This window comes from Pleurodeles waltl, chromosome 4_1, assembly GCF_031143425.1.
Source record: "Pleurodeles waltl isolate 20211129_DDA chromosome 4_1, aPleWal1.hap1.20221129, whole genome shotgun sequence".
NCBI classification, from domain to species: domain Eukaryota; kingdom Metazoa; phylum Chordata; class Amphibia; order Caudata; family Salamandridae; genus Pleurodeles; species Pleurodeles waltl.
This window is the reverse complement of record NC_090442.1, coordinates 766,398,507-766,411,908: the sequence shown is the minus strand read 5'-3', so window position 1 is coordinate 766,411,908 and position 13,402 is coordinate 766,398,507. Positions and strand designations below refer to the sequence as shown.

The window sequence follows — 13,402 nt, the reverse complement described above, 5'->3', positions numbered from 1 at the left end:
GGTGCAGTTAACTATGGAGGCAACAAAAAAAACAATGGGGCGAGGAGGCAGAAGGGAGTGTTTGTGCTTCAGAAGTCCTGTAAACTGACACATCCCACTGAAAGGGGGAGGCTTTTCATGGTTTCTATAAACACTGGCTATGCCGCTGCTTGCTCCGAGATCGCAGAACAGTAGCAGGTAATGCAAGGGCACAATGCCCGTTTTCCACTTTCCACTCTCTCTCTTTCAGCCTCTTTGTGCCCATTTTTCATGTTCCACTTTTTCTTTGTGCTTTTATTGGCCCATTTTCCACTCTCTCTCTTTGTGCCTGTTTTTCTTGTGCCCGTTTCTCCTTCGCGCCTGTTACTCCTATGTTTTCCCACCACCCCTGTGCTTTCCCTGCCTCCCCCTACTCCTTTCCTGCAGCTCTGCTGTGTGCCTTCTCCCACCTCATGCACCCTGCCTAACCCCAGCCCCTTCTTCTGCCCCCCACCTCCCCACCCATCCAAGTACCTACTCACTGGCGGCAGCTGTGCTACTGAACAGTTGGTGTGCTGCTGGCACACCAACCTGGACCAGTCCCAGCAGCACAGATCCTGGTCCAACCAAACACCACCGCTACAGAGCCTAAGATCTTTCTCATGCACTCACTGACATTTCACCTGCACCAATATGCACTCCCCACATGCCACCCATGCTTCACCTCATCTGGCATGCATGCTGCTGGAAACCAGATCCCTCAGCAAACATGCCACTGAGATCTGGAACACCATTGATAAGCACTCCCTATACTTCTTCTTTCTGACAGAGACCTGGCTAACTTCACATCAACACTCACCATCGCCACAGACATTTCAATGGGCTACAAGATCTCCCTCCAGGACAGACTGAACAAACCATGATGAGGATACTTCACCATGCACAAGGACTTCATCACCTGCACCACCGACAATGACACAACCTTCTGATTGTCAACCACACCTCCATCAAAGGCACTCTACCTTAAACACCACCCGGATCACATGCCACCTTCAGCAATCTTCTCCCAGTTTCATCGTCCCTGTCGCCATCAGCTTAAACAAACACATCTTACTCTGCGACCTCAACTTCCATCTCGATGACCGAAAAGATCCCAACTCCATTGCCCTACTCGAGAGCCTCGAGATCCTAAGACTCATCCAAATCATCCAGGGCTCCAGTCACAATGCAGGCCACACCCTCAACCCCATTTTCACAGCCTTTAAGAAGGTGAAGTTTAGCTATCTTACTCCGATCACCCGGACAGACCACCCCATCATCCACTTCTTCATTGACGCACCCCAACTCCCCTCTGCCAAGACTACCTACAACCTAATATGTAGCTGGAACAAGATAAAAGGCACAGAGTGTACCAACACCTATACCGCCCACCAACCAAACCTCATCGGCTAACTGCATGCTGGATCACTACCAGCACAGACACCCTAGCCTCTCAGAAGAACATCAGACACTCAAGAACCAACACACACCCGATAACCTTAGAAACTCCAAATCATCGTCTACATGGCACCACTCACCCACTTTATAAGATCCCATGTTATTAACATTGCACCCTTGCAGATGACACCCAGATCATCCTCTCCCTCACAGACAACAACCAAACCCCACAGTACCAACTTCAACTCCTGCATATCTAATATAGTACACTGGATGAAACCGAACTGCCTAAAGCTCAACACAGATAAAACTGAAGTCCTAATCTTTGGGAAAAAGAGCTCTCCACTGGACTCCTCCTGGTGACCAACAGACCTGGAACCCATACCTCCACCAGCCACGCCAAAAACCTCAGCATCATTGTAGATGACAGACTCACAATGGCAAAACAAGTTAATGCTGTCACCTCCTCCTACTTTTTCATACTACAGATGCTCTGCAAAATATTGCATTCGTTCCCCACAGACATCAGATGCACAGTCACCGAGCCCTCATCACCAGCAGACTAGACTTTGGCAACCCAGTCTAAGCTGGCATCACAAATCAACTCACACGAGTACTCCAGATCATCCAGAATGCCGCAACCAGACTCATCTGCAACATCCCTTGCAAGGCCCAGATCAGCCCCCACCTAAGAGGACTACACTGGCTACCAATCAAGAAGCATTGCCAATTCAAACTGCTCACCCACACATACAAATCCCTGCACAATTTTGGACCTGCCTACCTCAACCACAGCCTCAACTTCCACCAACCCACCAGGAAACTGTGCTCAGCCCTGCTTCACCTCGTATCTGCAGGAGCAAGTCAGGAGGACACTAATTTTCCTACATCCCAGCAAAATAATGGAATGACCTTCCACACATCAGAACATCCCAATCTCTTCTCGAATTCAGCAAGAAACTGAAGAACTTGCTATTCAACTAGGAGCCTGATCAGCCTACTCATCTACTCAAGCGCCTGGATACCCCAGAGGTGATAAGCGCGCTCTACAGATCCTCATAACCTAACTTTATTACAACCAAATATCCACCTAATTAGGTTCTTTTTTATCCTTTCAAGAGCGCATTTTGTTGTCTGGCTTGACACCACAGTTGTGACCACACAATTCTGACTAATCACTAGAGAGGGATTTTGGCTCCACCTACATGTTGAGAGCTAGGAGTACATGCTTTGATTGGGCAGAAGTTATGTGCTTCTACAAAAAAGTGCTTCCCCTCCATGCAGCTGTGATAATTTTTGTTTATTTATCCAGCTGCCTAAGCTTCAACATACAGGAACATACACAGACATTGGACTGCTTTTAAAATATCTTAGATAACTAGATAATTTTCAATGTTTTTCTTAGGCAGCTTTGGCAGATGAGAGGAGGGCAGTCATCAACATACATGGATTTTTAGGTCTGGCTTGACAGTGCAACTCTCTCCTGACCTTTTAACCTACACCAGTATTATTCCACAATTATTTGCATCCACACAAATACATATCTATTCTCATGCTATCTAATTGAAATGCTTCACATTACTAAACAGCATTCAGTTAAAGCCAGAGCTATAGGCATTGCCAGTGCTACTAGTACTGCTAGTTAGGGGGTGTAGTCTGGGGTTTTTCCTTGTGCTCCCCCTTTAGCAATATGCATGTGCATCAATACTATGGCTATAAGCACCAGTAGACCTGAAGGTACCCAGTTGAAATACAGTACAAAATCTAACCGCAGGGAGAGTGTCTTTGTCATCTCGATAAAAGATCCTTTTATTCCCACAAGTTTTGTGGTGCTTCAATATATTACTGTGGAAGAGGTTCTTATATCATGCTCGTGTACTTTAGGTTCCACAACATCACTCTTCGATGCAGTGTGCCTATGCCAATGTTAGACCTGTCAACTCTTGGCCTGGTTTCCCCTGTCTTTTCGCCTTCTAACCTCCTGTTCTGATCGTGTGCTGAATTTAGTTTTTGCTGACTTTAAGATTCTGGGCACTTTACCACTGCTGACCAGTGCTAAAGTGCAAGTGCTCTCTTACTAAATGGTATTGGTAATTGGATTCTCTATGACTGGCATATTTGATTTACCAGTAAGGCCCTAGTATAGTGCACCAGGTGTGCCCAGGGCCTGTAAATCAAATGCTAGTAGTGGGTCTGCAGCACTGATTGTGCTACCCACTTGAGTAGCCCCATAAACATGTCTCAGACCTACCAGTGCAGTATCTGTGTGTGCAGTTTTTACTGCCAGTTTGACGTGGCAAATGCACCCACTTCCAGGCCCATACCTTCCCTTTTGCTACATGTAAGTCACCCCTAAGGTAGACCCAAGGCAGCACCATGAAAAGGGTGCAGTGTATGTAAAAGGTAGGACATGTGTTGAGGTGCTTTACATGTCCTGATAGTGAAATACTGCCAAATTCAGTTTTCGCTATTGCAAGGCCTATCTCTTCCATAGGTTAACATGGGGATTGCCTTGAAACATCTTTTAAGTATAATGTTTCATTGGAAGCAGCTACAGATATGGAGTTTGGGGTCTATGTTCTCACAATTTAAAATACATCTTTTGATGAAGTTGCTCTTTAAATTGTAAGTTTGAAAATGTCACTTTTAGAAAGTGGGCATTTTCTTGCTTAACCATTCTGTGCCTCTGCCTGGTTGTGGAATACACTTCTGGGTCAGGATGACAGTTGGGCTGTTTGTGAATTCACTCTAAACAGTCACACAAAGGGAGATGAGTTGTGCCTTGCATAGCCTGGTGTGTCTTCCTGGGCTAGAGTGGAGGAAGGAGCTGATACTTGCACCTGAATAGGGCTGTGCCTGTCATTGCACAAAGCAAGTCTCCACCCCCTGGAGTGTGTCTGGGGCCAGTGCAGGAAAGGCAGGGTCTGGTGCACTGCAAAGACTTTCCTTTAGAGTTTGCCTACTTCAAAGGCAGAATGAGTATATGTATTGGGCTTCTGCGACCACAACTTCAGAACACTTCTGAATCAAGAGGAAACTCTTCCAAGGAGAAGAGCTGAAGAGCTGAAGAGCTGTGAGGAAGTGCGCTGCCCCTCTGCTGTGTATGCTTTGCTGGGTTGGTCTGCAGTTGCTGCTCCTGCTTTGGAGAGGACAAAGCCTAGACCTTTCTGTTTATCCTACTTGTGAAGTTCCTCCAAGGGCTTGGACTGAGCTTGCCTCCTGCTAAGAAGTCTCAGGGACATCCAAGACTTGCCCTGCCAGCCCCTGGGTTCTCTTGCTGAGGACCCTGACTTGCCAAGAGGTGCCCACTCCAGTTCCTGGGCCCTTGGGAGTGAAATCTGGCATAAAGCAAGAAGAAACAGACTCCAGAACCAGCACCTCTGCTCGACTCTGCACCACTGCCTGCACCTGAAGCCGTGGTCCCCGCTGAAGGGCAACAACCATGACCGATGTTGCAGGACCGACACTGCTGCAGGGCCTTTGAAGTCCTGCAACCTTGTGAGTCCCGAGTGCCGACACCTGACACCACTGCAGCGCCTGTGACCTCGTGGTGTGACTGCGACACCACCAAGTCGCCTCATTGTTTCTTGACCTGCTGGACTCACCGACCCCACTGTATGGTAAGGAACCGATACCTCGCTGCCGACGCCGCATCACCTCCCCTGCAACTGTAAGGAACCAACGCCTCACCTCCCCTGCCTGGCAGGAAAGAACCGATGCCTCACCTCCCCGGTAGCGATAAGGAACCAATGCTACACCAGCTCCAGCGATGCCTCGCCTCTCCGACTCTGTGCAACATCTTTGCTTCCTTATTGTTTTTAACGTACTCTACCTGGGGTCCCTGTGACTCCATAACCGGCACGGCACTCCCTTGCGAGTGGCGTCGGACTGTTGGGAATGACTTCGTCACAACGCTGTGATAGCACTAGTTGGAGCTACTGTGTTTCTAAGTGCTTTTATTGGGAACTAATCTTTTCAAATTCATATCTTTGCTTGTGTATGTTGGAATTTTGTCATTTTGTTCTTGTCTTACTTGGATAAATATTGGCTATTTTTTAAACAGGAGTGGTGTCCATTTGTAGTGCTTTCACTGTGTTAAAGCATTCCTTCCATTCCCCGCCAAAATCTTGGAAAAGGCCATCAACCGCCAGCTCATGGACTATCTCTAAGACAACAACATGCTCAACGCATCCCAATCTGGCTTCTGTCCCAATCACAGCATTCAGACCACCTTGATGGCAGTAACCAATGACATCAGACAGCTCCTCGACTTAGAGGGAACAGCGGCCCTCATCCTCCTCGACCTGTTGGTGGCTTTCAACACCATCTCCAACCACAATCTCATCAGCAAACTCCACAGCATTGGCATCCAAGACAACACACTCAATTGGATCTCCTCCTTCCTGTCTGACCGACCACAGACGGTCCTCCTCTCACCCCTCGTCTTCGCACCCAATGACATCATCTGTGGCATTCCCCAGGGCTCCTACCTCAGCCCCATCATCTTCAACACCTACATGACTCCACTGGCAGACATCACACGTACCCACGGACTCAACATCGTCTCCTACGCCAACGACACCCAGCTCGTTTTATCCCTCACCGACGCTGCCGCCACCACCACACGAACCAACTTCCAAAACACCATGACCAACATCGCCAAATGGATGAGGACGAACTGCTTCAAACTAACTTCAGACAAAAAGGAAGTCCTCCTCTTCTGGAACTAGCCCTCCCACCGGGACAGCATGTGGTGGCCCACTGCCCTCCGTCCCCCACCCACCCCACTAACCAAGCATGCAACCTCGGAATTATCCTGGACACCCAACTGACCATGAAGCAACAGATCATTGCCGTCTCCTCTGCCTGCTTCCACATCCTCTGCATGGTCTGCCCCAATCTCTAACAGGAGGACAGTCACTCAGGTGCTTATCTCCAGACGGTCGGACTATGGCAACGCCCTTTATGCCAGAACCACAAAGAGCTCATGAACCACCTCCACACCATCTAGAACGCGGCAGCAAGACTTGCCCTCGACCTCCCAGAAGAATCAGCATCACTCTCCACCTCAGGACCCTACACTGGCTCCCTCTCCAGCAAAGATGCTTCTTCAAGCTACCCAAGCACGCCTACAAGGCCCTCCACAGCACCGGACCCACCTACATCAACAACCATCTTGCGTTCCACCAACCGACCAGAGAACTCTGCTCATCCACCCTTGCTCAGGTCCACATCACCCCCATCTGTTGTGAATGCTTTGGGGATCTCTCCTTCTCCCACCTCGCTGCCAAGTCCTAAAGCGACCTCCCCCTCCACCAGCGCACCTCCACTTCTCTTAAGGACTTCAGAAACCAGCTCAAGACTTGGTTCTTCAACCGCCATCACCAGCCAGTCGAGGCTCGCATCATCTCTCCAGTGTCTGGAGACCCCCTGGGGTGACAAGTTCACGCTCTACAACAATCCTTTGATTGATTGATTGATTGATTACTGCATGTGGATACAAATACTTTACACATTGCCTCTGAGATAAGCATGACTGTGCCAAGTTACCAAGGAAGTGAGCGGGGATTATCTTAGGAGTGTGACCCTTACCCTGACTAGAATGAGAGTCCTTACTTGGAAAGGGTGCAAACTGACTGCCAACTAGAGACTCATTTTAACAGCCAACATGGAATAATGAGAGTGGAACGTACACTATATGCACCAGTGTTCTTGTGTGAGTGCCCAGTTCCATCAGTTTCCTCTCACAGTCTGATGTCCTTAATTATGCTGGATGGCATGTGCAAAGCCCTGATGGGCACGAGAAGTAGCTGTCATCCATGAAAATAAGGAGCAGACCCTCGCAAATCACTACACAGGAGTAAACCTAATGCGAATAGATAAATAATGAGGCCTTCCAAGAGCTGAGGAGCCCCCCCTTATCCGCACACAAACTTTTATCATATCAAAAACATCAAAGTAGCCTGTGGGCCTTCAAGGGGACCAGGCTGTGCAGTTCCCAGGCTGTGTTGAAAGAGGGTTTGATAGGGCCAGAAGAGGGTACAACCACCAGGCATAAGTGACAGGACTCTGATAACAAGAATATCACATACAATGCGTGCCTCCTTGCAGGCACTTTTTTGGAGAGCAAGGACCCCAAGAACCTTGTCAGTAGGTGGCTGTGACAGCACAGGCTAGAGTGGAAGAGGGGGAACAAGCAAGCCTAGGTGATGATGGGTGGTTGGATGGAAGAAGGTGTGGGGCAATACTAGGAAGGGTACAGGAAAGGCTGGGGCGTATACAGGCAAGATTAGGGGAGGTTATGGGCATTGCTGGGAGAATGTGGGTTGGATTGAAAAAAGATACAGGAGAGTGGTAGAAGCAGGACGAGCAGTAAGGGGAAAAGAGAGAGATGAGCGAGAGAAAGTCAGAGAGAGAGAGAGAGAGAGATTATGAGCCAGATGCACGAAAGGATTTTACCCATTCTGTGTCTATGGGAAAAAGCTTTCGTACATATGGCCCTATGTCTCGTAGTAAGAGTATTGCTGTGAAACAAGGACGAGAGAGTGTGGTGGCTTAATTCACGATCCTTCTTGAACCACAGGTGTTCCTCCAAAATGTCTGGCTTTATTTGAGAACTCTTAAATATGTTGTCGTGAAAAACAGGACACTCTTCTTGAGTGAATCCGGAAGTGAGTTTTTAGAATAATGCAGAACATTAATCACCTCTAGGCGCTTGACAGAACCCAGTGAATGGATTTTGTGCTTGTCATAGGTGGCAGATTCAGAACTGTGTAATCTGCTGCTCTCCACAGTAGTACATGCAAATACACAACGTGAGGTAGAGAAGGGCGGCTGTGGAGAGCATTAGTGAAGGATGGATGAAGGCAGAGGAAAAGGATGCGTAAGGGCGGGCGAAAGGATGAATGTGTTCGAGGGCTGGATGCACAGGCGTGAACTGAGGGCCTTCAAAGGCACTGGTAATAACCTGTGCGTTTCTCTTTTCAGTTCCTGGGAGGAATATGGACCCTCAACATGTCCGTCTGTGATGCTCTGATGACAATGGACGTCATGCTCTGCACCGCTTCCATACTCAACCTCTGCGCCATCAGTGTGGACAGGTGAGAAACTCAGCCCTAACCGAGCCTGTGGCACTTGCATTTCACTTCAGTGGGCTCTGTATATTGCCTTTACACTGAAGACTGTATTCAGACCCCAGAGTCATAAACATCATCTCAAACTATGTCCTCAAAACTGATTCCGATCCCACGTGCCTTTTTTTACTACAACTCTGTGTGGCTTTCCTGTTACCGGTGATTAGGCTTCTTTTCAATAAGCAACAAGGTGCAGTGATCGTGCAAAAGCTGAACCCACCCCAGGTGGGCGAGCGACCACTCAAGGTCTCAATCCGTCCTCCCTGCACCCTCCCCCCATTAATTGAGCAATAGAGACACAGACCTTTCTGGTGGGTAAACGGACACAGTTAATTCATCATAAACAAAATAGGTCATAAATGATCACTAATCAACAGTCATTAATATGATCCATACAACATGCATAACTTTAAACATTAAGCTTCATAACGGCGTCTCCATCCGAGATCCTGAATCACTTGCAGTTCATCCCTGATTGTGTTACTCCATCAGTATAAGTCCTTTAGCTATTAAAACATAAAAGAGAGTGGTGGGAGTCATACCGCTCCACACATACTCCTAAAGCAAAATTACACATCCATATGCCACTGAAAGTGTCTTGTGGTCAGAGATAAGGGTGAAACTGGATTAGTGCACCCTCAGCTAATAATGCTGTTTAGGCGTAGGTTAGTTCTGAGGGGAGGTGTGTGTAAAGAGTGTCTATGGAGATGGCTGTGTCTTACAAGAGGGAGTTCCTTTTACGGACTAGGTGGTCTCACACACATAATAGTGTGATGTTTCATCATTTGACCACCTAGCCCCACCCAGGTAAGATAGTACTACCTGGGTGGACTCAACCTCGTTGTTAAAGGAATGACAGAGGGAGTGCTGAAATAAATCTTACTGGATAATTATCAGGGATCCAGATGAGGTAAGATTAAAATTACCATACATGTCACCTATCCCAATTGGTTGGGTACTTTAATAAAGGTGCATGCAGGTAAGGCTAAAAAGGGATTGGGACTCAGTTGAGTGCTAATGTCTCATAGAGTCTACAAAACAGGGACCAACATGTTTCTGCCCTCTCTATGTGCTGGAAGGTCAGGGGCATTCGTCAGGGTCTAGGATCCCCTAAACATGGCTGCTATTAGGCATGCTTGCTGAGTGAAAGGAGAAAGGTAAAAGCCCTACCTGAACAGATTGTTCATACTATGGTAGGTCCCAGGAGAAAAGGCGACTAGCCTCTGGTCTGGATAATGCCGGGGGAGGTATCCCTTGTAGTCACACTCACTTCAAAGGGAAATACCGGTGGGTGTACCTACATGCCGGTGCCCAGCCGCTCTGGTCGGGACTACCAACCAGTATGGGCATGGTGAGGCTCCCTCCCCAACAGAAGGGGGTAACAGTCTTTCAGCTCTCCCCCCACACACTAAAGCATCTTATCCCACGGCAAGCAAGAGGACATTTGATTATTTTTGGTTTTGGTTTTTACATTTGGACCATGAGAGCTTGGCTAGCTCTCAAAATCGTCCCACTTGGAAGGGTGATGGCTGCACTATTTGGACTTTGGGACACTGCCATGTAGAAAAATCCACAAGACCTAGACACAAGACCTATACACATTCAAAAACTAAACATCTGGGTGAGTCCAGGGTGGTGTGCTTCACATGCACCCCACACCATTTTCTTACCCACAATGCCCTGCAAACCTCCAACTTTGCTGGAAATCACACATTTTTTCCACATTTTAGTGATGGAACCTTCCGGATTCTGTAGGAATCCACAAAATTCCTACCACCCAGCATTGTCTCATCTATACCAATAAAAAGTCTGCCCCACTTGTCAGCCTAAAAATGTTGTTTTTCAAACTGCCCTTTTGGACCCGCTGTGGTTCCTCCCTCAATTTTGACACGTTTTTGGCTCTTCCCTGTCACAGGCACTTGACCCACCTACACAAGTGAGGTATCATTTTTACCAGGGGAATGAGGGGAACGTTGGGTGGTAGGAAGTTTGTCCCAGTACAGTGATCCCACACAGAAATGTGATTTTTTAGCTAAATTTGAAGTTTCTGGGTAAGAAAACATTGGGTGATCCACGCAAGTCACACCTCCCTGGATTCCCTCGGGTGTCTAGTTTTCAGAAATGTTTGGGTTTGATAGTTTTCCCAATATGGGAAAACATTGGCCACAGCACACAGAGAGTAATGTCCAACAGTAAGGCAGAAAAAGATATTCCTGGTGTGGTTCCGAGAGTTGAGGGAAGTATAAAGTTGAAACGAGTCTCAAATCCTGTTTGCAGATGGTGTCTTTATTCGTAGGTGCTTAGAAAGCATTAAGTCATCATGGAGATACAGCTGTATCTCCATGATGACTCATGAGACTCGTTTCAACTTTATACTTCCCTCAACTCTCGGAACCACACCAGGAATATCTTTTTCTGCCTTACTGTTGGACATTACTCTCTGTGTGCTGTGGCCAATGTTTTCCCATTTTTGCTCTAGGGTACTCCTAGTACCCGTTTTGGTGCCTACCGGGCAGTAAGGCACCGGGCCATTCTGCACCGGACTTTACTCTCACTTATCTATTCTGTTTAAACCACATGTCTACTGTCTAGAAGAGCGGCACCTCTCACCCTTACTGCCCCATTTCTCAGTTTTCCCAATATGGCTGCTGAGCCCACAATCAAAAACGCAGGTCACCCCCGCAAAAACAGGTAGTTTAGTATTTGATAATTTTGAAATGTCCATATAGTGTTTTGGGGAATGTCCTTTCGCGTGCACTAGGCCTACCCACACAAGTGAGGAACCATTTTTTTTGGGAGACTTGGGGGAATGCTGGGTGGAAGGAAATTCCTGGCTCCTTTCAGATTCCAGATCTTTCTGTCACTGAAATGTGAGGAAAAAGTGTTTTTTGGCCAAATTTTAAGGTTCGCAAAGGATTCTGGGTAACAGACCCTGGTGAGAGCCCCACAAGTCACCCCATCTTGGATTCCCTAGGTGTCTAGTTTCAAAACAATTTGCAGGTTTGGTAGGTTTCCCTAGGTGCCGGCTGAGCTTGGGGCCAAAATGTACATTGCAAGAAACAACTCTGTTTTCTTTGGGAAAATGTGATGTGTCCACGTTGTGTTTTGGGGCATTTCCTGTCACGGGCACTAGGCCTATGCACACAAGTGAGGTACCAAGGAAAACTGGGTGGAAGGAAATTCCTGGCTCCTCTCAGATTCCAGATCTTTCTGTCACCGAAATGTGATGCAAAAGTGTTTTTTTGGGCAAATTTTGAGGTTTGCATAGGATTCTGGGTAACAGAACCTGGTGAGAGCCCCACAAGTCACCCCAGCTTAGATTCCCTAGGTGTCTAGTTTGAAAAGAATTTGCAGGTTTGGTAGGTTTCTCAAGGTGTCGGCTGAGCTAGGGGCCAAAATCCACAGCTTCGTACATTGTAAAAAACAGGTCTGTTCCTTTGGGAAAATGTGATGTGTCCACTTTGTGTTCTGGGGCATTTCCTGTCACGGGCGCTAGGCCTACCCACACAAGTGAGTTACCATTTTTATCGGGAGACTTAGGGGAACGCTGGGTGGAAGGAAATCTGTGGCTCCTCTAAGATTCCAGAACTTTCTGTCACCAAAACGTGAGGGAAAAGTATTTTTTTAGCCAGATTTTGAGGTTTGCAAAGGATTCTGGGTAACAGAACCTGGTGAAAGCCCCACAAGTCACCCCATCCTGGATTCCCCTAGGTGTCTAGTTTTCAAAAATGCACAGCTTTGGTTGGTTTCCCTAGGTGCCGGCTGAGCTAGAGGCCAACGTCTACAGCTAGGTACTTTGCAAAAAACGCATCATATTTCAATGTACAAATGTGATGTGTCCATGTTGCTTTTCCTGTCGCAAGCATTAGTCCCACCCACGCAAGTGAGGTACCATTTTTATGGGGAGACTTGAGGGAACAAAGAATAGCAAAACAAGTGTTATTACCCCTTGTCTTTCTCTACATTTTGTCCTTCCAAATGTAAGACAGTGTGTAAAAAAGACGTCTATTTGAGAAATGCCTGGTAATTCACATGCTAGAATGGGCACCCCGGAATTCAGAGACTTGCAAAACACTGCTTCTCAACACCTTATCTTGTGCCTATTCTCGAAATACAAAGGTTTTCTTGATACCTATTTTCCACTCTTTATATTTCAGCAAATGAATTGCTGTATACCCGGTATAGAAGGAAAACCCATTGAAACGTGCAGCTCATTTATTGGCTCTGGGTAACTAGGGTTCTTGATGAACCTACAAGCCCTATATATCCACACAACCAGAAGAGTCCAGCTGACGTAACAGTATATTGCCTTCAAAAATCTGACATCACAAAGTTACAGAGTAAAACGTTGAGAAAAATGGCTGTTTTTTTAACTTCAATTTCAATCTTTTTTTATTTCAGCTGTTATTTTCTGTAGGAAAACCTTGTAGGGTCTACACAAATTACCCCTTGCCGAATTCATATTTTTTTCTACTTTTCAGAATTTTTTTGCTTTCTGGGATCAAGCATGGATTTTACACCCATTTCTGTCACTAACTGGAAGGAGGCTGAAAGCACAAAAATAGTAAAAATGGGGAATGTACCAGTAAAATGCCAGAACTGTGTTGAAAAATGTTTTTTTTCTGATTCAAGTCTGCCTGTTCCTGAAAGCTAGGAAGCTGGTTATTTTAGCACAGCAAACCCTTTGTTGATGCCATTTTCAGGGGAAAAAACACAAGCCTTCTTCTGCAGCCTTTTTTCCCATTTTTTGGAAAAAAACAAAAACGTTGCTGTATTTTGGCTGATTTCTTGGTCTCCTTCAGGGGAACCCACAAAGTCTGGGTACCTCTAGAATCCCAAGGATGTTGGGGAAAAAGGACACAAATTTGGCGTTG

General features: G+C 46.9%; 1 protein-coding gene across 1 annotated transcript in view; it reads left to right on the top strand.

Moving 5' to 3' along the window:
- LOC138288130 (D(4) dopamine receptor-like) overlaps window positions 1–13,402 on the top strand; it is a 102,014-nt gene that overhangs the window by 26,821 nt on the left and 61,791 nt on the right. Inside the window, exon 3 of the mRNA XM_069229393.1 lies at window positions 8,383–8,495. Within this exon, the coding sequence (XP_069085494.1) occupies window positions 8,383–8,495 (113 nt within the window). The remainder of the gene's footprint in view (window positions 1–8,382; window positions 8,496–13,402) is intronic.